The sequence below is a fragment of the Gavia stellata genome, chromosome 4, assembly GCF_030936135.1.
Source record: "Gavia stellata isolate bGavSte3 chromosome 4, bGavSte3.hap2, whole genome shotgun sequence".
Lineage (NCBI taxonomy): Eukaryota > Metazoa > Chordata > Aves > Gaviiformes > Gaviidae > Gavia > Gavia stellata.
The window spans coordinates 18,122,350-18,150,292 of NC_082597.1; the positions used below are offsets into that span (position 1 = coordinate 18,122,350).

General features: G+C 38.1%; 1 protein-coding gene across 4 annotated transcripts in view; it reads left to right on the forward strand.

The window, feature by feature from the left end:
- The window catches only part of TBC1D22A (TBC1 domain family member 22A), a 188,721-nt gene that overhangs the window by 93,396 nt on the left and 67,382 nt on the right, over positions 1-27,943 (forward strand). For all 4 annotated transcript variants that reach the window (XM_059816198.1, XM_059816199.1, XM_059816200.1 and 1 more), the window contains one exon: positions 11,606-11,733. In XM_059816198.1, coding sequence (XP_059672181.1) covers positions 11,606-11,733 — 128 coding nt within the window. The remainder of the gene's footprint in view (positions 1-11,605; positions 11,734-27,943) is intronic.

Genomic DNA, 27,943 nt, shown 5'->3' on the forward strand with positions numbered 1-27,943 from the left:
TAATGGAAAAATACCTAAGAACATAGAGTGCTGCATTTTGACTTTCCGTAAGGAAGTTAATTTAGAATTCAGCTACATTTTTGAAAGGTTCAGTAATATTGCAGTATTTCTGCTGTGTCCACTGTGAATGCATCCTCTGGCCATCTGTTTTGGAGAGTTAACTACAGGTATTCTTACATGTGATATTATAATTAGGACAATTTCTGGTTTATTTCAATTCTAATTTTGCAAAAAAAAAATTTACAACTTTTTCAAGAGAAAGGAAGATATTTTTAGTGCAAAATTAATTTTTTTATATTCAGTTTTTTAAAGAATGATTGTTTTCATAAATACTACATAGTATTGTTTGGGACAATATTTTTACTTATTCCTCGGTGCAGTTAAAATGTTCTTTCACCTTTTAAAACCATGTTATATTAAGAATTCTACAAGTTCTATTTTTTTATTGCTGCCATATCGTAAATGTGTTAGTTTCATTCATGTCAAATGAAATGCAAATTAGATAATGCATTTTGGTTTAGTCTTCTGAACAAATTAATCTTGGCTCCAGTAATCATATTTTATTTGCTTATTTCTGTCTTGGGTTACAAATGTCTTGGTTGGTCAGTTGTCTTGGTTGGTCAGTTCTGTAGGTAATGCCACAAGTAAGGACTTGTAATAAAGTGCTTTTATATCATGGCCTTAAATTTATACTTTACATATATTTTTGCTGTTTATGCACACAGAAATTTAAAATATGAATCTCTTGTATATATTTATATGTGTTGTGTGCATATATCTGCAGGTCAAGTTCTTCATGAAACGTAGTCAGTTCAAAAATTTTCATTTTTATATGTATTTTTGTTTATGAGCAGTGAAAGAGGTTATTTAATTGCACCATTCTGTGTACTTCTCATTCTTTGAAATATTTGCTGTAGATTTGTCTAAAAGGTTGGTTGATATAATTCTTAATATTTATGTATCATGTTATGGTTTCTTATTTAATTGGAGATGTTTATAAAACATCCTTCATTAGAATAGGATTAGTGTCTGAGTTGATTTACGAGCTGCGTGTTCTTTCTGGGCTGCTAAAGTTCTAAATGTCCAGACTATACTCCTGTGAACGTTGAGTTGGTGTGTGGGATTCAGCAGGTTCTCAACCCAAGAGATAAAGATACCTGTTCCTGTAGAACTGCCCAATGCTTCAAACCTAAATGTTTCATGGTTCTGCTCCAAACTTAATTTCATATGATAAGTTAAGCCAAAAAGTACTTAGAGAGACCTATTGAGTAGTTTTGGTACTTCCGTAGTTGCTAAAGGACATTCAGTTTCTGTGCTGATTGAACTTTTTAAACTGCAGAGAAAAATTATTTTGCTTTTTTGTTTAGGAAAATCTGAATCTCAAAAAGGCAAAATATCAACAAAGACTAGTATGTCGTCTTATTAAACAACTTACTAGTGATCTGTTCAATATACTGTGATCGACATAGATTAACTAATTTGTCTGGTTTTTAATTTGAGTCTTGCTTGTTCATACAATGAACTGGTGATTAAACTGTGGTAATAGGTGACATTTGATCAATCTTTGTTATGTATTCAATCATGCTAATGATTTTTTTAAAGTATGGTTAAAGAATACTTAATTGTATATGCAAAATTATGTTCATGTTTAATTATATTCTAAAGCATTTTACTGACACCTATAATTTTGAAATTGGATTGTGCTGAAGTGTATGGAAAAAAGCTCTAATTGTAATAGTTGAAAAGACTGGTATTCTTTAACCATGTGGAAGCATTTTGAATTGGAAAAGGAAGCAGAATTTATTTAGACCTTACTGCTGCTGTTGAAAATTAGTGAATAATGAGGAGCTTCTCTGTCGGTCCATCTTTATATGTCAGCTTGTTGCTGAAGTGATTAAAAATCTCATAAGCATTTAATAATTGTTTTAATTAATTTGTGCCATAAAGCTCTCTTTCATTTTAACAAAACCATTTTATTTAGCTCACTAGTGATTTTTTTTTATCTGATTTTATAGTTGTAATTACTGTATTATACTTTAATCCATTCTTAAGTGCTGCTCACTGGGCATTATAATTATTTAATATCTCATTTAAATCATATTTTCATGTTTTACCATGGAGATTATATTTGTATGCTATTACAGAGTTCAGACATCTTAGCAAGAGTTGAGATTGACTGTAAAATCATTTGTAAATCCCTGACCTCTGTAAGCACTTGAACTTTTGAATAGCCAAAACTTACTGTTTTAATGGCAAATTGAAAAAAAAGGGAAGAAAAAAGTAGTTTAACATGACGGGGAATTTAAAAAGTGTTAGGCATAAACCCTGTTATGAATGCATACAGTTGGATTTAGAAGAACAGGTTACGGAAAGCCAATGAATGCTACCTGGAAGTAGAGGTGTCTCATCAAGCATGTTTCTCAGTATTGTTTGTTGTACTTTAAATATTAGCTTAGAGTTCCACCTGGAAACACAGGATATATTTTTAACTTTTAGCTAGAATAGTAGGTCATCTAGTTTCCTCCATTTTGCATTGGATACCACAGAGTGGTTACTTGCATTTGATTCCCTGAAGCAACTAGGTCTTCCCCACCTCATTCTCTGCCTCCTCTAGTATTTTCTTTTTTTGCTTTGGTATCAGCATCTTGAACTTTTTAGTATTGGAGTATCGGATGTATCTTTTGTGTATGAAGAAGGTATTTCTCAGTCATAGCTACTAGCTGTACGTTTAGTGAGCTAGATTCAAATAGACCATTATCTCTAAATTGTAGGCCATGAGGAGAATATAATTTGGTAATATTTCTGGTTTTCTGCCAGTTGTCTTTTCATTTGGTACAGGACTTTTCAAATTTTATTTTTTTTTTTCAAAGCTTTTATTATAATTCTTAAAATGGATGGTTTTAGCCAGGTGTAAAAAGCAAACTACTTCTGGAACAAGATATAATCAGCATGTAAATCTTCAACTTGGATCCCTACTATTACTTGAAACAGAACCATATATCATAATGAGATCTTGTCTTCAAGTGCACACTTATGAGCTTTTGAATGTCTTTTTCAGTCATCAGGAACTTCTTTTGTTATTAATGTATATTAATAAAAAATAATATACATAACTAACAATAACTCATTGCTAAGCTGTAGTCTTGACAGAATTACTTTTGTTCAGACTTTCATTAATTCACATTGGGAAGTTGTAAGCCTTAATCTGCATCTGGCAACATCTCGTGTTGAGATTTCACTCCCAACTCTGGCCTTTGTCTCGCATAAAAATACTGGCTTTGAACAATGTAGAAATGATTCAGGAAGAGAGGGAATGAAATGCAAACTTTGCTTTCGGTAGGTAGACTACTCAAAAAGAAAGCAGTCATTTACTGATGACAAAGTTCCTTCTTTTGAAAAGCAAGGTTCAGTATGTGGGAGCTATAATTTTAAGGAAATGGCGTTGTTTAACGTATCTAGGTGTAGTAGAAAAGACTTCAACATTTTGTTACTATATTGACTGAATGGATAGTACACATGAGCTGGTGGTGGATATGTTGGTTGTGGAGTCCCTAAATGAGTGAATGAAGTTGCATGTACTGCTCCATGTTAATCAATTGTCTATGAGGCTAGACTGGAGCAAAATGTGCTGCAAAATGGTGGAAGACAAGCATGGATGACCATATCCGTATGGGTGCTGATGTGATCAAAGGGTTGCTTGTTCCCTACGGACATCTGGAAGCTTGCAAGCAATACTTACGAAACCAGTTTTATCAGATGTTTATGGTAAGTCAGAGGTGAATCTTAAGCAGTCACTGCTTTTCAGGAGATTCAGGTCTCATGCGTGCAAGCTAGCAGGGACAACCCTTGTGGATAAGACCGTTTCTAGTAAGCAGTGTTCCTCTAGATTATGTAGTTTATTTGTGTTACAATACTGTCTTTTTTAATAGCTATCCACACTTTTAGAAAGTTCAGCTAAGCAGAAATAAATGCCTACTATAATACTGTGTTAAGTGGAATAAAATCTAGTTGGTTGGTTGCTTTGCACAATTAAGGAAACAGTACTAAAGTTTTGTAGATGGAAACTAGTTCTTGGAAGCTGTCAGTCAAGGATCAAGTCACAGCATTATGAAGAAACTGGAAAAGAAATGTTACTCTACACAATTTACTTAGATTGGGCATAACATCTAATACTTGTAATGGGCTGGGCCATGAAAACTATTCTGTACTCAAGAAGTTGCAATATTACACAGGGAGGGAAACATCATTGTTGCCTACTCAATGTCACGTAAAATGTAGCGGTGCAATTTACTGGTTTTAATCTAATGGTCAGACAAATTCCAGGCTTGCAAGCACATCCCTTGTGAATGAATCTGAGACTAAATCACGTGATTTTAATTTTTTTTAAAAAAACTAATCCTTTTAATAAATAATCTGATATCTCTAGTAAAAGGTAAATGTTTGCATGGTAGTGTATGGGAGAAATCTGATCAACCATGAGGTAGTGAAATGCCAAACTTCGTTATATTTTGACTATTTGTCACAGCACATTTTAGAAATTTAAACATGGATTGTCTATAACCGATGTTATGGAGCTTCATTATCACCATTAACTGTCAAGTTGAGTGAGTTAAGTCATAAATAATAATCTCTTACTACATTTTACCTAACATGGGATGAAAGGGGTCTGGATTTTAAATTCAACGGATTAAATTTTCTTCAAAACTGCTTCCTAAGGAAAAGAACAGTTTCTATCAAATTGCTGTCAAATTCTGCAGCTGAAAACTTGCTGGATTTTTATCTTTCCTACCGATGGAAAGAAGACAGGAGGAGAAATCTGGATCACACTGGTCTATTAATCAGTTTTTTAAAAGGTGTCTGGAAAGATGTTATGTTGTATTTAATAGCAAGAGCTAATTGAGGAAAAAACCTGTGAATAAAATAGTGACTGAAGACATAGGTATCTCTGAAGTAATTCTTAGTTATGCATAGTAGTTCTTTCTCCACTAGGTTCCTCTGTAAGTTTATTACCTGCCAAAGAAATTTTTTTTGTTTGTTTTAAAAAACTTCTTGTCATTGTTAGATTAATATTTTCATACAGGGAACCTTCCAAAGGAGTCATTAGAGAATTAAAAGAAAGACAGGCTCCTATCTTAATTTTGCAAGACTTTATGTATTTCGAGATGAAAGGGTTTTAAGTTTTGAAACAATGGTTCTTCTGGGTGTCATGCTTTCTTACTGGGCGCCTGTGTTATTATCTCTAAGTTTATAGATCATGATGTTTATTTATTTCTTTGCAATGCCAGTTGTTTTTAAAAATAACAAGGTGACTGAATAAAAAATGAAGGTAATTAGATGGTGGAGATTCTCATCTGTAGTAGACATGGAAATTTTTTTCTGAAATGTGTCAGTGCTTCACACTGTTTGCTTTCTTCAGCTTGTCTTCCATTACATTAGTCTCTGAATGATTAGTCTATAATGCTTGCCTTTATTGGCATGCCAGAAAGAAGATAATTGTGCTAGAGTGCTGTTGGAAAACAGGAGTGCTACCATATTTCTGTAACATGTTTGCGTACGTTAAGGAACAATGCACCAACATCACTCTGAGCATAAATGGCAGTGCCAATAAGCATCTGTGGCAAAGGTTGGCTCATTATGTTACTGTTAATTTTGGATTGGTACCAGAGGAGTTACTCTTGTAGCTAGTGCATGCTCTTCAGGAAGAATTGTGTGGCTTTTCATGAGAAATACATGCTTTTCTTCCTTTTGTTGAACTAAAAGGCCCATTTATCAGAGATTCTTAGCTTAACTGCCTTTCAGATAATTTTTAACAATTAGTGCTTTTTATTTTTACAATTAAATATGTATAAAGTATTGATAATATGGAGTTAAAAATGAAGTGCCTGAGGTATGAAATAGGAGTAAAAATGAACTTTGAATAATTTTCGAAAGTGTCAAAACCAGGTCGAAAGTCAAATGTCATAAAAGATTGCTAGGGTTGATAGGAACTTCTAAATAAAGGTCAACACGAAAAGGCTAATATTCTGAAGTAATAAATTATACAGATGGATGCGGTGGCACCATGCTGTGCCACTGTAATTTAGCAATTCATGCATAATTTCACTATTATTTTGCAGTTCGTCTTTGTTTATATGTAAACTTTCCTAGGCACTCATTCTGACAGTATTCCCCCAGTCAGGACAGCAGTTAAGTTGTGCTCTAGTACAGGTTATTTCTGTCCTTACAGAATTCTGTCCTCTGTGGCTTTAGTTTGTGATTCTGTAGTCACGTACAACTTTAATTCTGAAATCAGTAAAACAGCATGAGAAGCTGACATTAAATATTAACAATAAATACTTTATATGTATTCTTCCGCCATAAGACGCATCTGTTTAAAGCGGCTAAATGCGATCATTCAAAATAATGTATCCAATAAGTGCATTTATTAAATTATAAATAGTTATAAATGCTTTTTATGTACAAAATACATATTTTTGGCAGTATGCTACTTTGGAATGCATCTGTGTAATGTATTTTATTCTTTAATTGGAAGACTTGCTTCACCAAAACTTCATATATAGATTTATTGAAAGTGTTGGAAAACTTATTAAATGTAATTCTTCTTTCTTTTGAATTTTGATAAAAGAACTATTTTTCTTTAAAACTGTAAAATAATTTTACTATCAGAAACTGCAATAGAAGTATTTTTTATGAAATACTTGAAATCTGAAATCTGACAGTAATTATATGTCTTGCTCGTTCATTGCACACACGTACTTATTTTCATTGAAATGGAAAATTTAAATTTAGATTATGACTGTCCAAATTACCTTTATCAGCAAAATAGCCTCTACTCATGATTACTTACAAAGTAGGAAGAATTAGCTTTTTTAGTCAATGTATCTTCTATTCCAGTCTTGCATCAATTGTATATAATGCACGGAGTTTAGTAGTCTATTTTTCAACTTGTTTAGACTAGAAAGCAACTTTCAAGAAATTCATTATGCCTTTTAACAACTGTAGTTGAAATACCAGAACTGGCACAATTTATTGTTCTTCATTACTTACTTTCAATGGCTGCAAGCAACCAAATGAAATTCGTTTCTGCTGTGTGAAAACCAAAAATGTTTGCAAGTTAGTAACTTCAGTTAGGGATAAAACTGACTTTTTTTGCATCCTGCTTGTAGTGGATTATCTAATTATAATAGTCTGCAATACAGGTATCTAAATGTGACATAAAAAAAAAATTAACATAGTATCTCACTTCAGTATATTTAACTTGCAGCTAAATTTGCCTAGACCAAAGGCAGACACGTGGAAGTAATTCGGTACTTGTCCTCAATGACTAACCTAATAATGGTGCGCTGGGTGAAGAACTGGGTGAAGGGCAGGGCTCAAAGGGTTGTGGTGAATGGGGCTACATGTGGCTGGCGACTGGTCCCCAGCGGTGTTCCTTGGGATTCAGTTGTAGGGCTGGTTCTGTTCAATATTTTTATCAACGGTCTGGATGCAGGAGTTGAATGCACCATTAGCAAGTTTGCTAATGATACCAAACTGGGAGGTGCTGTTGACTCTCCTGAGGGATGAGGGACTTTGCAGAGGGATCTGGATAGACTGGAGCATTGAGCAATCATCAGTGATTTATTTAACATTTGAAAATTTAATAAGTCGAAATGCTGGATTCTGCATCTGCGATGGAGTAATGCCAGGCACAAGCATAGACTGGGAGAGGAGTGGCTGAGGAGCAGCCCTGCAGAAAGGGATCTGGTGGTGGTGCTGGTTGACAGCAGGCTCAATAAGAGTCAGCAGTGTGCCCTGGCAGCCAAGAGGGCAAACCACACCCTGGGGTGCCTCAAACACAGGGTCTCCCACAGTATTCTCCTGGAGAAGCTGGCAACTCGTGGCTTAGAGAGGTGTACCCTTCGCTGGGTAAAAAACTGGCTGGACAGATGAGCCCAGAGAGTTGTGGTGAATGGAGTCAAATCCAGTTGGCGGCCGGTCACAAGCGGAGTCCCCCAGGGCTCAGTTTTGGGACTGTTCTTGTTTAATAGCTTTATCGACGATCTGGATGAGGGGATCGAGTGCACCCTCAGTAAGCTTGCAGACGACACCAAGTTAGGTGAGAGTGTTGATCTGCTCGAGGGTAGGAAGGCTCTGCAGAGGGATCTGGACAGGCTGGATCGATGGGCCCAGGCCAGTTGTATGAGGTTTAACAAGGCCAAGTGCCGGGTCCTGCACTTGGGTCACAACAACCCCATGCAACGCTACAGGTTTGGGGATGAGTGGCTGGAAAGCTGCCCCGCAGAAAAGGACCTGGGGGTGTTGATCAACAGCCGGCTGAATATGAGCCAGCAGTGTGCCCAGGTGGCCAAGAAGGCCAATGGCATCCTGGCCTGTATCAGAAATAGTGTGGCCAGCAGGACCAGGGAGGTGATCGTGCCCCTGTACTCGGCGCTGGTGAGGCCGCACCTCGAATACTGTGTTCAGTTTTGGGCCCCTCACTCCAAGAAGGACATTGAGGTGCTGGAGCGTGTCCAGAGAAGGGCAACGAAGCTGGTGAGGGGTCTGGAACACAAGTCTTATGAGGAGCGGCTGAGGGAGCTGGGGTTGTTCAGTCTGGAGAAGAGGAGGCTGAGGGGAGACCTCATCGCTCTCTGCAATTACCTGAAAGGGGGTTGCAGAGAAGTGGGTGTTGGCCTCTTCTCCCAAGTGACGAGTGACAGAACAAGAAGAAATGGTCTCAAGTTGTGCCAGGGGAGGTTTAGACTCCGTATTAGGAAAAATTTCTTTACTGAGAGAGTGGTGGAGCATTGGAACAGGCTGCCCAGGGAAGTGGTAGAGTCACCCTCCCTGGAGGTGTTCAAGGAATGTGTGGACGTGGCACTGTGGGACATGGTTTAGTGGGCATGCTGGTGTTTGTTGGTTGAGGTTTGGACTTGATGATCTTACAGGTCTTTTCCAACCTTAGTGACTCTGTGATTCTGTAACCAGTCAGTCAAAAGAGGTGATTATCCCACTGTAGTCAGCGTTGGTATGGCCTCACCTTGAATACTGTGTGCCATTCTGGGGCCCACAATTTAAAAAGGGTGTCAAGGTCCTTGAATGTGTCCAGAGGAGGGTAACAAAGCTGGTGAAAAGGCTGGAAGGAATGTCTTATGAGGAGCAGCTAAAGACTTTGGGTTTCTCTAGTTTGGAGAAAGGGAGGCTGAGGGGCGACCTTATTGTTACCTACAGCTTCCTGAGGAGGGGAAGTGGAGAGGGAGGTGCTGATCTCTTCTCCCTGGGATCCAGTGATAGGACGTGTGGGAAGGGTTCAAAGATGCATCAGGGGAGGTTCAGACTTGACATTAGGAAACGCTTCTTTACCGAGAGGGTGGTCAAACGCTGGAACAGGCTTGCTAGAGAGGTGGTCAATGCCCGAAGCCTGTCAGCGTTTAAGAGACATTTGGACAATGCCCTTAATAACATGCTTTAACTTTTGGTCAGCCCTGAATTGGTCAGGCAGTTGGACTAGATGATTGTTGTAGGTCCCTTCCAACTGAACTATTTTATTCTATTCTGTTTAGAAATTAGATGCATGCAAGGCCTCTGTGTGGAAAATGAAAATACAGAGGCTTCTGAAGCTTATACTTTCTTCAAAATGTGGACTTCTACATATAAACTGCCTTGTTTAAATTTTAAGCCTATTTCTGTAAGGTTGCAGAACATACATGGTTACCACATCTGTCTTCTCCTTTCAATAACTTTTCAAGCTGAGGACTTGCTTCATCAGCATTTTACAGAGGGAGAAGAGTCTCCACTGTACAGAATTCCATGAGGGATTATGCAGGACTTGATGAAATCACTTAAAACAGCACAAGATCATTACTTCTCCACCCTCATTCTCTACCTTTTCACATCCCATAGTAGCAGTTCAGTCTATCGTATAGCGGAAGTATCTAATTAGCTGGTTAGTGTTATACATAGAAATGAGATGAATCATTTAAAGATGCACACATCTTTATATATAGCTACGACTTTAAAAAGTTCCCAGGAGAGGTAACAGTTTTAAGATGTGTATACAGTTTTATAATTTGTCTATATTTAAACTACAGAAGGATATGATTTGAGGAACATAGATACCAGGTCTGCTGAAGAGTGCTTTAGGCACAGATAGATAGAGGCTGAGAAGTGCCATGGAGAAATACCAGTGCTTTATACATTTCCATAGGTTTTTGTTTTCAGACACCACTGGAGATGGGATGTTGTTATAGGTGAACCTTTGGTGTAATGTGTTGTGACTGGTCTTATTTTTAAAAAAGCTCACTGATGATTGTTTTTAAAATCTAAAAAATTTCTATTTCTTGCTTCCATATTGGAACAATTATATCGTATTGGCTGACACTTTCACATAGCCACAAAATACATCTTGAGGAAAAAAAAAAATATTTGAATAGCTTCAGTCGATATTATAATTTAGTATAATTTAACTTCTGTGACTTTAATCTTTAGGTAATGTTTGCTGTAACAGTGCTACCGTACTCCTGGGATTATTTTTTCTTTCATTTAGTATTTTAGTGCTTTTTTAGATCTTTCTGAAAAATGTGAAATTTGTAAGATCAGCATGTACTCTTTGTTTTAGCTGATAATACACTTCTGTGAATGTGGATGAAGGATGATCTGGGTAGCAAAATCTCCCAAGAATGTATTTGTATAAAGAAAGACAGTAGGAATGTCTTATTTAGGCTTTAACAAAGACTTCTTGTCATAATTTTATCCAAAATAAGACATCAGCATTTCTGCATTGTTTTTCATTTGCACCATGCCAATGTCATACTTGAGCCTGTTAGCTAAAGCCTGTTAACAGAATGTCTGTGATCCTTTTAGGAGGAAATTCTGCTAAATATATAAAAGCCGTGTAGTAGATTAGTTCTATTAGCTCTAGCAATAACCCATACAAGTGATTATCACAGCTTTTAAATAGTAAACATGCTAAATAAACACAGTGTGTATGAATACTGCTTTAGAAACATTGATTTGTACTGGTTTTTATTTGTATTTATTTGTTATACTAAGAAATTATTTAACTTGCAAATTACTTAAATTTGCTCACTGTATTTCCTACACATTAATCCTACTTTTTTTTTTGTCTCAAGTAAATGCAACCTTTACATGTACTTTCCTTACATTTCTTTGCCTTGTTAATTTAATGTTGTCTTCTTTTTATTGCCAACACGTTTTTTTTTGGAAGCCCTTATGTTATTTGTAAACCTTGTTACTTGTAATCTTGCCCCAAATAATTTGTAGCTTAAGAAATTAGTGAGGATATATGTATCTAATAATTTCGCCTTATAACTTCGTGTATTTTTTTGTGGTATGTTGTAAAGCTCTGACCTTAATGTTTTCTTAAGATAGCACAACTGAGAGCAGTTGTTTAAGCCATCTAGAGGCAGAAAAATAAATCCAATGTAATGTTTAGCTAGTCGTTTCTATTTTGGGGATTTTCATTCAGTTGTAAGAGTTTGCATGCACCACTACATTATATTTGCTTGGGATCAGAGGAGTATTTTATTTTTTCAAACAGTGCATTTGATACTTAAGGACTTCAGAAAAGTTGCAGTAAAATGTATGTTTGTTCTGTCTTCAGAACAAGTTCATAGGCACTTGGATCAGCATGAGGTGAAATACTTGCAATTTGCTTTCCGTTGGATGAATAACTTGCTGATGAGAGAAGTCCCTTTACGGTGTACCATCAGGTTATGGGACACATACCAAGTAAGTACTTTTTTAAACCTCCATAACTCTGGTAGTGTGTTTTGGACATGCCAGTATGTTTGTGTGTGTTTTTTCTTGAACCTTTTGTTTTAATGTTATCTGAGAATCATCATAATAAGAGAAAAAAGCCTTCAGTGATCATTACCACTTAGAAACATTTAATGTCTTCAGTCTTCTTGCCCTTCAAAACCAAGAACTTGATGCTATGATAATTTATAGTAGTAAAATGAACACTCACTCAAAGTATGGGTTAGTGTCAATACTCCATTCTGTCTCTTCAGAGAAGCAAAACATTGAATTGTGCTTAATCAATGCCATCCATCGATTCTGAGTTCCAGGCTTCTTACTGCCTGTCTGCTTAACTACTCAGTCCGATACTAGCTCCCAGTCTCCATTTCTCAGCCTTCATCCTTCTGTCATGTCTTCTGTCTTATTGCTTGTCCATACAGAACTCTTTATGTTACTGACCTCTAGTTGAGGTAATTCTTTATCCTCAATAATTTCTCACCTGACTGTCAAGTGAAGGAATTGATATCAGAGAAAAACTGTTCACCCATTCTTAGTTCTGTTACTTGATGTTCCAGTAGCTTCTGGTTGCAATTTTTTACTATATATTTAAACAGTATGCTCTTATCTACTGTCTTTGTTGTTGAAGTTAATGGGGGTAAAAAAAAGGGAAAAAAAATATTTAAAATTCCTTAAGAATTTTCAATTGAATTAATTTAGTAAATATGGGAATAACTCATAATTTATAATGCCTTGTAAAGAGATGTAACATCTTTAAATATCAGTGTATTTACATCTGCTCGTTATGTAGCAATGTTTAGTTTCATATACTTTAATGCCAGAATGTCCACTCAGATCATCTATTCAGACCTCTAATAGAGGGTTAAGAATTGCTTACTATTCATTTAATGAGTCCAGTAAGTTGTTTCAGTGAAGTGTGTTTTGTAGAATGCTATCCAAATATGATAAGAAAATGTTAAGGAATTGAGGGATCTATCACTTCTACTGTTAATCTGCTCTAAGAGGTGATATCCTTGCAGGTTTTATTTGGTTGTTCATCTTCAACAAATTTCTGAATGGAATTTGGCTCTTGCTTCCATCTGGGGTCCTTTTACCTCCTTTGTCTCATTATAACATCTGTTATTCATTCTAGTATCTGTTATTACCTGCCATTTTCTTCCAGTAGAAGATATTTATTCTTTATAAGATCTTTCTGATAAACTGAAAGACTGTAGCTAATTTCTCTCATTTTGAATAATTTTTGTTGCTATTGCTGTAGCATTTCTAACTTCTGAAGGTTTTTTTACCATGCTAACTGTAGCACTGCATTTGGTATTTGATTAGTCTCATCAATGTGCTAAAATGATGTAAAAGCTCTTCCTTAATCCAGCTAACCACCCATGTGCGTCCAAGGAATAGCAGTTTTTCGGTAAAACTATCATTCTACAATAATGTTGAGAAATTTCTTTTGAAGATCAAGCGTGTGGTTATTTCTCAAACTAACTGTTGCCATGCTGAAAGGACAGCATTTCTCATTGCTAGCCCATAGGCACCTGTCAAGTTACACTTCAATGGGATCTTTATCCATAATAAGTGGTTCTAATTATTTAATTCCAATTTTGAGCAAATTCTACTGTATTACAGTAGTGCTTTATAATATTTAAAAGCTTAAGACTTACGTATTTACATGGGATTTCCAAATGTATATTTTAAGTCAAAGTTTCTTATACCTAAATGGGGTTGTTATACCTAAGTGGGATTATTTTTGTATATTAAACATGCTTAAGGAGTAATTCTGTGTTCAGCAGGTGCAGCAGATCTGTACTGTTTTCTAGGTTTTGTTATTTAGCAGATTGTTCTGTGTGCACTTCTTGGTGAATAGCGTATTTAAAACCAGTAAGGATATTTTAATGTAGATGGTCACCTATATTGCCAACCCTTTTCTGAAAGAACCTCAAGCAATTCCAGAAGTTGCATATCAGATTTCAGTTGTGCTTATACCAAATTCATTGTCAACCTGTAATATGGATGTTATCAACCTGATAATACGGATAATATACGCAGTGAACCTACAAAAGCCGGTAAAGTTTGTGCAAAGGTTTTGCTAAAATGTTAAGCAACATTATAGACTTTTACACAAATAACTTGTCACTAAGCCATTCCATTGCATATGATTTCTAACTTAATCATTTACAACTGTATCAGTGGTGCTGCTTTCCAAATGGAAAACACACTTTAGAGATGGAATTTGTTCAGTTAGTTTTATCTTCTGATTCATATTTTTAACTGTAAAGCCTGCTATAGGCCAAAATGTCGTTTAGAGATATATTGGTAAAGAAGTTTTTCAGAGGGTCTAGCTATGGATGGACCTGTGATGTCAGATTTGAGAGAGGTAAAATTAGTAAAGGCAAAAATAGAGGATCTTATTTTGAAAGAAGTTCAGCTTTCCAGATACAGATGGAAGGTCCAATCCTATTAATAATTGTAAGGACGTGGATAGATGCTTAACTGCTTTTCTCACTGTACTCAGAGGCTGATGATGCTGTTGTCAGGCTTGCTTTTGCTACCTCATGTGTCCTAAAGCAGGCAAGTAAGAAAACATGGGGATTTTCCTTAGATTTCCACACCTATGCCTTCTGCTATTTTAGTGGCTACTCAGGATGTGCATGTAGTGACTTTTTCCCCCCGATATTCTCGAACTACTCTAAACAGAAATGCCTTTAACTGCAGTATTAGTTCAGAGGAAAGGTGAACTAATCATGTTGCAATGTAATATTAGCCCCAGCATGGACTACAGGCATCCCTTACACTGCTGATGTGTGAGGGCTTTTGCTCAGACTCTACCTACCTTATGGCTCTTGGGAAGGAATGAGGCATATTGCAAGGCACTGTTTACAGGCAGCTCTAGTGGCAGTGCATGGCATTAGTTGGGAACGGCATAGGAGTGGTGCCAGAGGAGGGTCAGGATAGGCCGGACAGTCAGATTCCTTTGTGTCGAAGGAATGGGAAGACAGGCAGGACTGTTGGATTCCTTCATGTCTGCACCGGGAGCGTGCTCTGGCTCCCCCATTTCCTGCAGAAATCCAGGGTGATGGTGGATGACCTCTCTCCCCTCCCAGAGTTTAGAGAGTAGTGGCCTCTCTTGAAAGAGAGGATCCTGATGATGATGTTTTCACAGAAAAAAACGTTTTGTCTCCTTTGTCTTCTCCTCTCCCCAACAAAGCTGAAATAATGCCTTGTCTCACTGAGCATGTTTTCCTCTGTTTGCAGTGGAAAGATAAAGATTGTGCTGTCTCCAGCTTAAATTCCAGATTAGTCATTCTCAGAGCAGGCCCCATTTTCTCGTGAACTGCAACGGGGTTTTCAGGGGAATGACAGCACACTTAAATAGTCTCCCATTATGTATTTCATAGAATCATAGAATTGTTTAGCTTGGAAAAGACCTTTAAGGTCATCAAGTCCAACTGTTGACCTAACCCTGCTAAGTCCACCACTAAACCATGTCTCTAAGCGCCTCATCCACAAGTCTTTCAAATGCCTTCAGGGATGGTGACTCCACCACTTCCTTGGGCAGTGTCTGACAACCCTTTCAGTAAAGAAATTTTCCTAATATCCAATGTAAACCTGCCCTGGCACAACTTCAGGCTGTTTCCTCTTGTCCTGTCACTAGTCACTTGGGAGAAGAGACCAACACCCACCTCACTACAACCCCCTTTCAGGTAGTTGTAGAGAGCGATGAGATCTCCCCTCAGCCTCCTCTTCTCCAGACTGAACAACCCCAGCTCCCTCAGCCGTGCCTCATAAGACTTGTGCTCCAGACCTTTCGCCAGCTTCATTGCCCTTCTCTGGACACACTTCAGCACCTCAATGTCCTTCTTAGAGTGAGGGACCCAAAACTGAACACAGGATTCGAGGTGCGGCCTCACCAGTGCCGAGTACAGAGGCATGATCACCTCCCTACTCCTGCTGGCCACACCATTTCTGATACAGGCCAGGATGCCATTGGTCTTCTTGGCCACCTGGGCACACTGCTGGCTCATATTCAGCCGGCTGTCAACCAACACCCCCAGGTCCTTTTCTGCAGGGGAGCTTTCCAGCCACTCGTCCCCAAGCCTGTAGCGTTGCCTGGGGTTGTTGTGACCAAAGTGCAGGACCCGGCACTTGGCCTTACTGAAGCTCATACAATTGGCCTCGGCCCATTGATCCAACCTGTCCAGATCCCTCTGCAGAGCCTTCCTACCCTCGAGCAGATCAACACTCCCTCCCAACTTGGTGACGTCTGCAAGCTTACTGAGGGTGCACTTGATCCCCTCGTCCAGACCATTAATAAATACATTAAACAAGACCGGCCCCAAAACTGAGCCTTGGGGAACACCACTTGTGACCAGCCGCCAACTGGATTTAACTCCGTAGACCACAACCCTTTGGTCCCGGCAATCCAGCCAGTCTTTTACCCAGTGAAGAGTACGCCTTGAGCAGCCAGCTTCTCCAGGAGAATGCTGTGGGAGACAGTGTCAAAGGCTTTACTAAAATCCAGGTAGACAACATCCACAGCCTTTCCCTCGTCCACTAAGCGGGTCACCTTGTCATAGAAGGAGATCAGGTTAGTCAGGCAGGACCTGCCTTTCATAAACCCATGCTGACTGGGCCTGATCACCTGGTTGTCCTGTACATGCCACGTGACAGCACTCAAGACGATTTTCTCCATAATCTTCCCTGGCACCAAGGTCAGGCTGACAGGTCTGTAGTTCTCTGGATCCTTCTTCCATCCCTTTTTGAAGATGGGTGTCACATTTGCTAACCTCCAGTCAACGGGGACCTCCCTGGTTAGCCAGGACTGCTGGTAGATGATGCAAAGTGTCTTGGTGAGCAGTTCCGCCAGCTCCCTCGGTACCCTTGGGCAGATCCCATCTGGTCCCATAAACTTGTGTGTATCTAAGTGGTATAGCAGGTCGCTAACCATTTCCCCTTAGATTGTGGGGGCTTCATTCTGCTCCCCGTCCCTATCTTCCAGCTCAATGGCCTGGGTACCCACAGAACAACTGATCTTACTATTAAAGACTGAGGCAAAGAAGGCATTGAGTACCTCAGCTTTTGTCACTATGTTTTCCCCCGCATCCAGTAAAGGATGAAGATTCTCCTTAGCCCTCCTTTTGTTGTTATTGTATTTATAGAAACATTTTTTATTGCTTTTTATGGCAGCGGCCAGGTTAAGTTCTAGTTGGCCTTTGGCCCTTCTAATTTTCTCCCTGCAAAACCTCACAACATCCTTGTAGTCTTCCTGAGTTCCCTGCCCCTTCTTCCAAAGGTCATAAACGCTCTTTTTTTTTTTTCCTGAGTTCCATCCAAAGCTGTCTGTTCAGCCTGGCTGGTCGTCTTCCCTGCCGCTCGTCTTCCAGGACATGGGGATGGCCTGCTTCTGCAGCTTCAAGATTTCCTTGTTGAAGGATGTCCAGCCTTCCTGGACTCCTTTGCCTTTTTTTTTCCTAGCGCGATGATAACTGTTGTCTGCAGTTGTTAGAACCACAGTCTGTCTCTAAAAATTTGTTGTAGTTATTCCATTGACTTCAGTGAGAATAGGATTGGACGCTTAAATGATATCCATCTCTGTCTTGGTATGTACGGTATCAAAGATACTCTAGCTGGTGTCATATTTTCTGTCTAGTTTAATTTAGGATTCATCAGTCATTTGTTAGGATCTGTGAAGTATATCATTGAACATATAATCCAAAATACCTGTACCTGAGCTAGTTAAGGTTTAGGGGAAGAGATATTTGGAAAGGCTCCCAAATCCTCACTTCAGTAAATACTCTTGTATTCTGTAACTCTGTCTATGAAATTCACTAAAATATATCACTGTCTTCTGTAGCAGAACTGGTAAAGTAGAAAAATTAAAGACATTATGCATCTTGCTTACAAAGGATATGTTGTGAGAGCTTCTTAGCCATAAATATTTACTTTGGTTTATTCTTTAACGTGAATTGCATTTTAATGAGAATGAATTATCCTGCTTTTTCACTTGATTCGAGCTTTGCTATTGTTGTTTCTTTGTTGTTTTTTTTAAAGATAAATGCTGTAAATACCTTGTAAATTCTTTCAAAATAGAAATTGCTTGGTAAGTTATGCCCAAGACACTCAAATTTTAAATCTGTTGAACTGATTAATATGAATGTTCATAGACTTTGTCAAGTGTGAAAGATTCCACAAACCAAAATAGAGTAACATAAGACCTCAGTTTTATCTTTTTATTACTTCTTGCCTTTTTGTCTTACATTTTGTCATCTTTTTTGGCATAAAGGATTGGTAAAATGAGATAGCATGATGGCTGAATTATTCAGGATATATAAGTGTTTAACATATTTCTATGGACTTATGAAAAGCAAGTTAGTTTTATATTTTTCCCTTGCCAGAGGGGCATTTTGACACTAATTTAAAGATTGCTTTGTGTTTTTGAAACTGACTTATGTTGGCTTCTAACTTTGGCTTAAAAGATTCAACATACTGTATTAGAAATGGTGGGGATATCTCCATGCTCAGTGTCTTTGCTGTTCTACTGTAGATAAATATTTTAAATGTTTACCATCAAAACCTCAGAAAGTATTCTTGCTTCTGTTTAGGAGATTTTATTGAAGTTTGCGTAAAGTTTTTATTTTGTTTTATCTTATTTCTTAAAATGTGTGTTGTTCTTGAGGCACTTGCAAGATCCCCTGTGTTTATGTAGCTGTGTACTTCTCTGTTGGGGAGGCGAAGCAATGCCATTACAGTGATGGCATCCATTCTAAACTCTTCATCCTGTACTAGAAATGGGAATACAGGTCATGAATGTCATTGGTTGTATACCAGTATTTACAGCAGAACAGTGTTTAGTTTTAACTATCAGTATTTTTAAACTGCTTAAATACTGAGTTCAAAACTACATTTGATTTCTGGCAGTTTGGAGCTGGAAGGAAGTCTTTAACAATGCTATCAAATCATCCTGATACAAGATAACATGGTGTTATACTGACTGCTGTTTTAAATAGGATAAGAATTTTCATTGGCACATAAGTACTTAATTTTATTTACTTTTCATGTAGAATGGAGTGCGTTTTTCATTACATTGTTTTCCTTCTGATCTGATGTTCTTACATAAATTACCTTTTTGTGCTGTCTTTTGTGCAGTGATTTCTCTGTGTAACTCTGTTGTAGTACATAATTCGCAGAAGAGACACCGACATGAGTTCCATAGCAAAAAACTTGCTCAGAAAAAAAAAGAAAATGAAAAAAAATGTAGCACCTATGTATATTAATTTTCAATTTTAAATACATGGTATTAAGTGCCATGTGAATGTTTAGAGTTCAAGTGTACAGCCTAATATTTTCTCCTGCCAGGAAGCCTTTTTGTTTAGTACCACTTAGCTGACTGCTGTATTGCCAGCTCACCAGTAGGCTGATGAAGCTGAAATGAGTTATACGCTCAGACTCATTGGATATACCGCAAAACAGGCAGGTGAGATAAGTATTGTTTACAGTGCCCTGGTGTCCTACTTTACAGCTTTACCCTATTCTTGTGTAAGGAAAACTTCAGTGTTACCAAGATATCGTAAGGCTTATAATGGAAAATAAATGCAAATTAAAGCATATAATCCTACCGTGTAAAACGCAAAACAGTTAAAGGTTTACAAAAGGTATAGGAAAAAACAAATAATAACGCTGATAAAATTTGACAGTACTTGTGAGTTGATTCGCTGTCTTATTGCTGAAGTAGGTTTTTCTCCTAGTTCCTGTTACCCCCTGCTCCTTGGTGGTATCTGTTAGTTTTCTTCAGATTAGTCCAGTGAGAGGGGGCTGATGAGTACCGCAGCCAGTGCAACGGAGAGAGGATGAGAGAGCAGAGCTGTGATTTGAACCCTAGTGTTAAATCGTAATGATTGCTTGTCCTTTTCCAGCGTATTTGCCGTCTTTTCCTAAGGAGATTTTCTTTCTTGGTAGATAGTACATTTCTCAGGTTGCATCTGTTAGACAAACTTCAATAGAGAGCACCCATTGCTCGTGGAACCTACTGGCATATGCCTCTCTTACTGAAGTCCTGTAGGTGGGTCCAGAAAAATGTATTTTTTCCTCCTTGAAATGTAGTCTGTCTTCTTCATCCAGGACACTGATGCTTCCTTTGCTCAGAATAAACATTATTTCATTTTTCTGGAAATGTAAGTGTGTCTTCGTAAGTCCAACTATTATGACATGTACTTAACCAGCCATTTATATCCTTTCCTTCTTCGAGGAGGGATGAAGTTTATTTTTCCTCTCTTTGACTTAGTGTTCATTTTTATTGTCATGTATCTCATGTTGGACCTCACATACTCTATTGACCAATATGGTAACAGACATCTTTGTTTCCCATTTATTTGTTGGTATCATTTATTTAGCTTATTACTAGCTTTTGATCAAAGGGATTTTGTTTAAAAGTAGACATGATGAGATGCATCTGCGGGTCCTGGGGGAACTGGCGGATGAAGTCGCTAAGCCACTATCCATCACATTTGAGAAGTCATGGCAGTCCAGTGAAGTTCCCACTGACTGGAAAAGGGGAAACATAACCCCCATTTTAAAAAGAGTGAAAAGGAGCACCTGAGGAACTACAGGCTAATCAGTCTCACCTATGTGCCTGGCAAGATCATGGAGCAGATCCCCCTAGAAACTATGCTAGGGCACATGGAAAACAAGGAGGTGATTGGTGACAGCCAACATGGCTTCACTAAGGGCAAATCATGCCTGACAAATTTGATGGCCTTCTACGACAGGGTTACAGCATTGGTGGATATGGGAAAAGCAACTGATGTCATCCACACGGACTTGTGGAAAGCATTTGGCATTGTCCTCCATGATATCCTTGTCTCTAAATCAGAGAGACATGGATTTAATGGATGGATCACCTGGTGGATAAGGAATTGGCTGGATGGTTGCACTCAAAGAGTTGTGGTCAGCTGCTCAATGTCCAAGTGGCAACCAGTGACAAGTGGCATTCCTCAGGTGTCAGTACTGGGACCGGTGGTGCTTAACATCTTTGTTGGCAGCATGGACAGTGGGATTGAGTGCACCCTCAGCAAGTTTGCTGACAACACCAAGCTGTGTGGTGCAGTCGACATGCTGGAGGGAAGGGATGCCATCCAGAGGGACCTTGACAGGCTCTAGAGGTGGGTCAGTGTGAACCTCATGAAGTTCAACAAGGCCATGTGCAAGGTCCTGCACATGGGTCAGGGCAATCCCAAGCACAAATACAGGCTGGGCGGAGAATGGATTGAGAGCAGCCCTGAGGAGAAAGACTTGGGGATGCTGGTGGATGAGAAACTGGGTATGAGCCAGCAATGTGTGCTTCCAGCCCAGAAAGCCAACCATATCCTGGGCTGCATCAAAAGAAGCATGCCCAGCAGATCAAGGGAGGTGATTCTCCCCCTCTGCTCTCATGAGACACCACCTGGAGTACTGCATTCAGCTCTGGGGCCCCCAAACATCAGAAGGACATGCGCCTGTTGGAACGAGTCCAGAGGAGGGCCACAAAGATGCTCAGAGGGCTGGAGCACCTCTGCTATGAAGACAGGTTGAGAGAGTCGGGGTTGTTCAGCCTGGAGAAGAGAAGGCTCCAGGGAGACATTCTAGCAGCCTTCCAGTACCTGAAGGGTGCCTACAAGAAGGCTGGAGAGGGACTTTTTACAAGGGCATGTAGTGATAGGACAAGGGGTAATGGCTTTGAGCTGAGGGTAAATTTACATTAGATATTAGGGAGAAATTCTTCACTGTGAGGGTGGTGAGGCACTGGAACAGGTTTCGCAGAGAAGTTGTGGGTGCCCCAACCCTGGCAGTGTTCAAGGCCAGGTTGGACGGGGCTCTGAGCAACCTGGTGTAGTGGAAGCTGTCCCTGCCCATGGCAGGGGGGTTGGAACTAGATGATCATTAAGGTCCCTTCCAACCCAAACCATTCTATGATTCTATGATCTAATGTTGTATTTTATTAAACAACATTGATACGATTTTCCAGAAGTGCTGAGGACCCAAAAATCTCATTGACGCTCATGAAAAACTGCAGAAGCACAGTTTTTCTCTTTATCCAAATGGAAAAGTAGAGGTCTAACTCCAGGCACATAGTAAAATAAGAGTTTAGTTGCAGAAATTGTAATGCTAGCACCTCCTGACAAAAAAAAAAAAAAGAGAGAGAGAGAAAAGATGGGGGGGAAAGGTTACATGTAATAATGTTATTTGTCTGGCTTGTCTGGCCATCAGTCATTGAAATTTAAGAAATGTTCAAAAATGCAGTTATCGTTTTTTTCCTATGTTTCCATTTTTTACATAAACCCAATGAGAGATTTTGATTCCCTGAACATGAGAATGATTAAGTTTGTTTTTCAGTCGCGTTGTCTTGTGATTAGTATTTATTTAAAGGAAATAAAAATCAATTAAAGTTGAAACAGGAGTGCATTTCTCAGCAGACACCGGAGAATCTATAAGATATTACTACTGTGGTCTCAATCAAAACCTTAAGCCACCTGAGACAAGAGACTCAAAATACATCTACTGAAAGCAGATTTGATTTTTCATGGCCAGGAATATTTTTCTTTTTATGGCAGTTCTAACATTTCTTTTCCATATTGAGTCCATGATATTAAGTAGACAGTTGTTCTCACCTCTTACTGTCCCAGTGGTCTGGTCTTTTTTCTTTTTTTATTCAAAGCATGGTTTGGACCATAAAGATCCTTGAACCAGGTTGTGTTAAGTGGACAACAACAAACATTTAGAGTGAGAGCAAAAGAGTGGGGAAGATACAGTTTGATATACTCTCCCATCTTCTACTACTCAGAAGCTTTATTATATCACTAACTGTTACACATTTTTTAAAAAATGCCCATTGAGTATTATTAATGTATCTAATTGTTTTAAAATACACTGTTTAAAACATCCTCTGGCAGTGATTTTTTTGCAATTTCTTTATGCAGTGTGAAAAGAAATTGTCCTCCTTTGATTTGACAAAAGATTCTTTTGAATTCACTTCCACTTATTTCTTTGATTATAAGAAATTGTGTCAAATCATTCTTTATTCACTTTTTCCCATCACCTGTTTCAAAACTGTTTTCTATCTCTATGCAATCACTCCTTTTCCAAGCTGAAAATATCTGTGCTTATAGAAGCCATTTCATGCACTTTTTGTCTTTATCTTTCATTTCTGTAGTCTTCATAATTTTACTGTAAGTTTTATTTCTGTCGTATACTAAATGGAAACTTCTTCAAGAGATGAGCACACCATAGATTCATAGTGAGATGAAGTTGTTTTCTATTTCTTTCTTTATTTCTGTGTTTATAATTTCTCATGGCTTTTTCTCTTGTTGAATACGAATGCTCTCAGGTAACTGTATGTAGTTAGTCCAGCTTGTCTGTCTTACCTGATGTTGTCCTTCACATTAACCACTATGTATGCTTTGCAGTGTTTTTCCCTCTGTGTGTATATCCAGACTGAATTTCACTTGCCATTTTATTATTCAGTGACACGACAGCTCTCTGCAACTTTTTGCAGCCAGGTTTATTTTTTTACCAGTAAAAGCTATCCTGAATAATTTTGCATCTCTACCAAACTATTCTTTTTCAAGACCACTTAGTAATTTAGTGAGCAACACAGATCCTATTCTGTTGTTTTTGTCCTTTTAATTAATAAATACTTTCTCTCTTGTTTGACAACAACTCAATTTTAGAGTCTCGCTTTTAGTGATCTTGTTAAAAGTGTCTGCACATGTGAATATTTAATATCCAATTACTAATACATAGGTAGGATCATGTCTTTTAAGATTTCTAGGCATTTGTCAATTTGATTGAACCTGGCCAGTTGGTTAAATGTTTCTGGAATAGGGGAGACAGATGTAGTGGGATATAACTTTTCCTGCCCAGACATAAAATGTGAATGTGAAAGTTTAATTTTCTTAGGAAATAAAGGTAAAAATACTGTGTGACTTGGTACTGACTCTTTTTGTCCACCTGCCATATACCATCAGAGAAACGAGCTCCTGCATTCAGAAGTATCAGCAGCCTTTGGAGCCTGTACTCAGGTCGTGCCTTTCCCTTTGATTCTGCCATCTCTTGTTTTCGGGGATATTTTTTTTTAGCTTCCTACCTGAGAGCTGGAATTCACTGTCCTGCTGTCTACTGAACGCAGCCTTGATCTCAACCACTTTCACTATAATTCAAGAACACCTTTTCACATTGTTTTCTTTAAAAGTAAATCTAAAAGTATGATTTAAATCAAATTTAGTTCTTGGACACCATAGGAAGATGTGAACACATGAGAGAAGGACTTTTACTTGCAAGACTGGCAATCTAAACATGTTCCTGTTTGAACAAAACATCCTTATTCTAATTCTGCATTTCTTTGGAAGTCACTAGATCCTTTTGTGTTCAGCAAGTCAGTATTTTCCCTTATGTCAGTAGACTCCTGATATATAAAGCTTCCCTTCAACTAGAGCAATTGAAAAGTTTTTATACTTTCTGAATCTTTGTCAGGCAAGTGATTGTCATAACCTCCTACCACATGGATAGTTATTTTCTGGGATAACTTTGTTGCCAAGGCAACCTCCCATGGACAAGAGTTGTGCTCATTAGGACTTTATTGTGGCAGGCAATTATATTTCAGGGGTATAGCACTGAAGTCAGTGACCTCTTATTGTTTATCTTGTGCTAACCACAACCTAAAATAACATAAACTCAAAGAAAAGAAGGTAAGAATGTTAGTCAAAACAAGAACTGGACTGCTTTATCTTGAACTGTATCTGTAAGTTTATGGAGTCTTTAATGTGCATAAGGACTATGTGCACAATGGAGAAAAAATAAGTTTCTTAAACAGTAATTCAGCTTTTCAATGGGACCTTAAAATAAAATCATTCACATTTATATAAGCTCTCAGGTTTTTCTTTTCCTAGAAAAGAAGAAAGCCAAATGGTATTTGTAGGAGTATAATGATGTGTATATACAATTGGTACTCCTTTATTGATTATCCAGGTCTAGTTTGTTAGTTGTTCCTGTTTATTTTGCAGTATTTTGCAGACAGAGTTCCCAAATTCCCAGTGAAAGCAGACTAAGTGGGTCCTGATTTTGAGCTGGACCACAGTATGCACTTTCAGATCCCAAACTGTGATCTGCAGTTATATATCCTTACCTTCCCCCATCCTGTCTTGTATGTTTTGCCTTGACAAGGATTTAAAAAAAAAAAAAGCTAACTTTCTTTGTCCATCAAGTAAAATCAGCTTTGTACCTGTGCCAGCCCTCTACCTCTCCTAATTGGGATTTTAGCCATATGACTTAATACATCTCATCTGCTTAGCCCTGTCTTTATTTTCACATTCTATCTTGGCCTTGCAGGAATAATCAATCTTGGCACTTTATGTATCTCTGCTCGAATTCTGTGGTACAGCAGAGCAGGTTGGGGACTATGAGAGATGTGTATCAGGTTACTTCTTGGGAGTAAATGCCTGTATAGTGGTGTTTACCTGAACTCCAAGAAATACGCACTTACACTAGCAATTATAAAAATGACAGTAGCTGCCTGTATGAGATGCTTAAATATGACTCCCCATAAAAATTGAAGTTACCATGTAGCACAAGTGCATGCCATTGAATGGGTTTGCATGTTACCTGCCAGTACATGGGAATTTCTGGATTTAGAGGTCTGTCAGATCTGCAACTCCAAGGTTCCTAGTCTCAGGCCTTCCTACCTGTGGGTTCACTGTAAACAGTGGAGGTGGGGTTCAGTTTGAGATACAAATGCAAAAATATAGGTGTCTGTAAGTTTGTATGTGTGTATTGCTGTGTCAGGTATCTAAGCTTCCATGATAGCTGATGGAGACCTAGTGAATAAACTCGGAGGAGCCTAGAGAGAGATTAGTTACAGCTTAGAGTGGCTGGTCAGCTGAATTCCTTTTCAGGCTCCGTTGAATGTATTGACTACATCTTTATTACCTGTGTAGCTTAAGTACACAGCATGCTTGTAGACACTTAAATTTAGAAATCTTAATCTCAAAATGGAATGTCTCTGAGTTTCTGCAAAAAGTGAGTTAAAGTTCCTTTCATAATATTCAAAAGGTCTTTTTTTTATCATGTGAAATTCTGGGCCACTAGATCACCTGTTTTTAGTGTAGGTAAGTGTGGATTGCAAATACGTTTGTGTATTGCCAATTTTTGTCCATTTTTCTTTGGTAGCATTCATTGATGTCAAGGAGGATTCAATGTGGAAAATAAAAGAAGGAAAATGTGTAGCCATGCTATTTTATGAGGAAGATATTTAGACATGCAAAAAACATACAAAATCAAAACTCAACTGATATGCATAGGGAAGCCTGTAGGTTTTTCTGGGTTCAAGTTCTTAAGGCAGCTTTCAGTACTATTGAAATAGATGGTAATTTTTCTGTGGCTAAATGAAAGTTGATTGTGAATGCAGAGAAGATGAGATAAAGTACTTTCTCTTATGCTTAACTTAAAGAATGTGAGTAATCTCATTTTCTTGAATTGAACAACTCATGAATTAAGTTAATTAAGCAGGTACTCTAAAGTGCTTTATTGATCAGGATCTTGATGCATGACTCTATAGCATGATAATAGAATGTTAGATACAGTGTAGAAAATAGTTTGTTTTGCTTCTTACCTACTTTGAAGTAGTCAATGTTTCTAGAGGAAGATTTCATTAAAATTAATATTGTTCTTAAAGACCAAAGTCTGAAAGAGAATCATGTTGCTATACAAGAAGAGAGAAAGGAAAATTACCTTTCCCACATCCATATGCTCTTTAATTGTGTGCATCTTTTAGATTCTTAGATTCTGTACACATCAGACGTTCATAACACTTTTCTGTAATTTCAAAGGTAGTTTTAAAATTAGTATCTCTAGTCCCCATATATTCACTTAGTCTCTGAATTATGTTTGTATTTGGAAAAGTTCTCAGCAGTGCCCCGTGACAGGACAAGAGGTAATGGGCACAAATTGGAACACATGGAATTCTATCTGAACACAAGAAAACATTTTTGTCCTGTGAAGGTCATCAAACACTGGCATAGGTTGCCTAATTTATGGGGCGTCCATCCTTGGAGATATTCAGAAGCCAGCTGGACATGGTCCTAGTCAACCACGTCTAGGTGACCCTGCTTTAGCAGGGTCTGGATGATCTTGGATGATCTCAGGAGGTCCTTTACAACTTAAATGATTCTGTGATTTATATTAGACATAATATAAATGAGTATGTTTTAGGAGTAGCTGCTTCAGATCTGTTATGCCTATGCAGATTGGGAAGTCAGGAACTGAGAATTTATCACATGCTTTTCAAAACGCAGTTTTCTTGCAAGTGATTGGAAGATATGTGCCCACATTTGCTACTTAAGACATCTAAATGAAGCAACCACTAACACATATTTCTGCCTTTGCTTCTACATATGCCATTGTCCATTATTACAACTTTCCTTATACTGATGTCGTGCTTTTCTGCCCCACAATGAGCTGAATCATCTAGAATGGTAAAGGTGAATGTCTTTCTGATAAGTGAGCTGTCAGAGGTTTTCTGGCATGTCGAACTGTCTATCTTCGCTGTGATTTCACTGTTGCTTTGAGATGATATAACTTTTCTCTGTTGGGTAAGTTTTCACCTAGATTAGTTTAGTGATGTGGCTCCTTACATGACTACATAACCCTTTATGTTGGCATAAATGAAATTGCGTAAGTATGTGCAAGGCAGTGAGCTAGGTGAAACTACCTTTTCAGCAGCAGCCTATGCTTACGTTGTTCTAAAGCAGCCGTGGAACTCCATGTTATGAAGTTTTTCATAAAGCTGACTTTGTACATGGATTTTTTTTTTTTCCCCTCTATAGGAAGTCTGCATACGTGGGGGGGATTTTGCATAGCCGTATCTCCTCCTCATGTGGAGATGTGAGCAAAACCGTTTAGCCCATCTGCCTCACGCTATAGGCACAACAGCTAATTGTCAGAGCAAGAATGCCTGTGTACAGGTGAAGTATTAGCAAGCACCATTCAAATAAAAGACATTTTATAGAGTTCGATGTGGCATTAAGTGACTTCCCATTACATCGCAAATGAATTATTGTAGGTGTTCCTTAAACTCATCATTTGGTTCTACTTAGAAATTTATTTTTCTGTTCCTCTAAAAGAAGAGTTAATGGTTCCTAAATGAAGAAACTCCTTTGTTAGT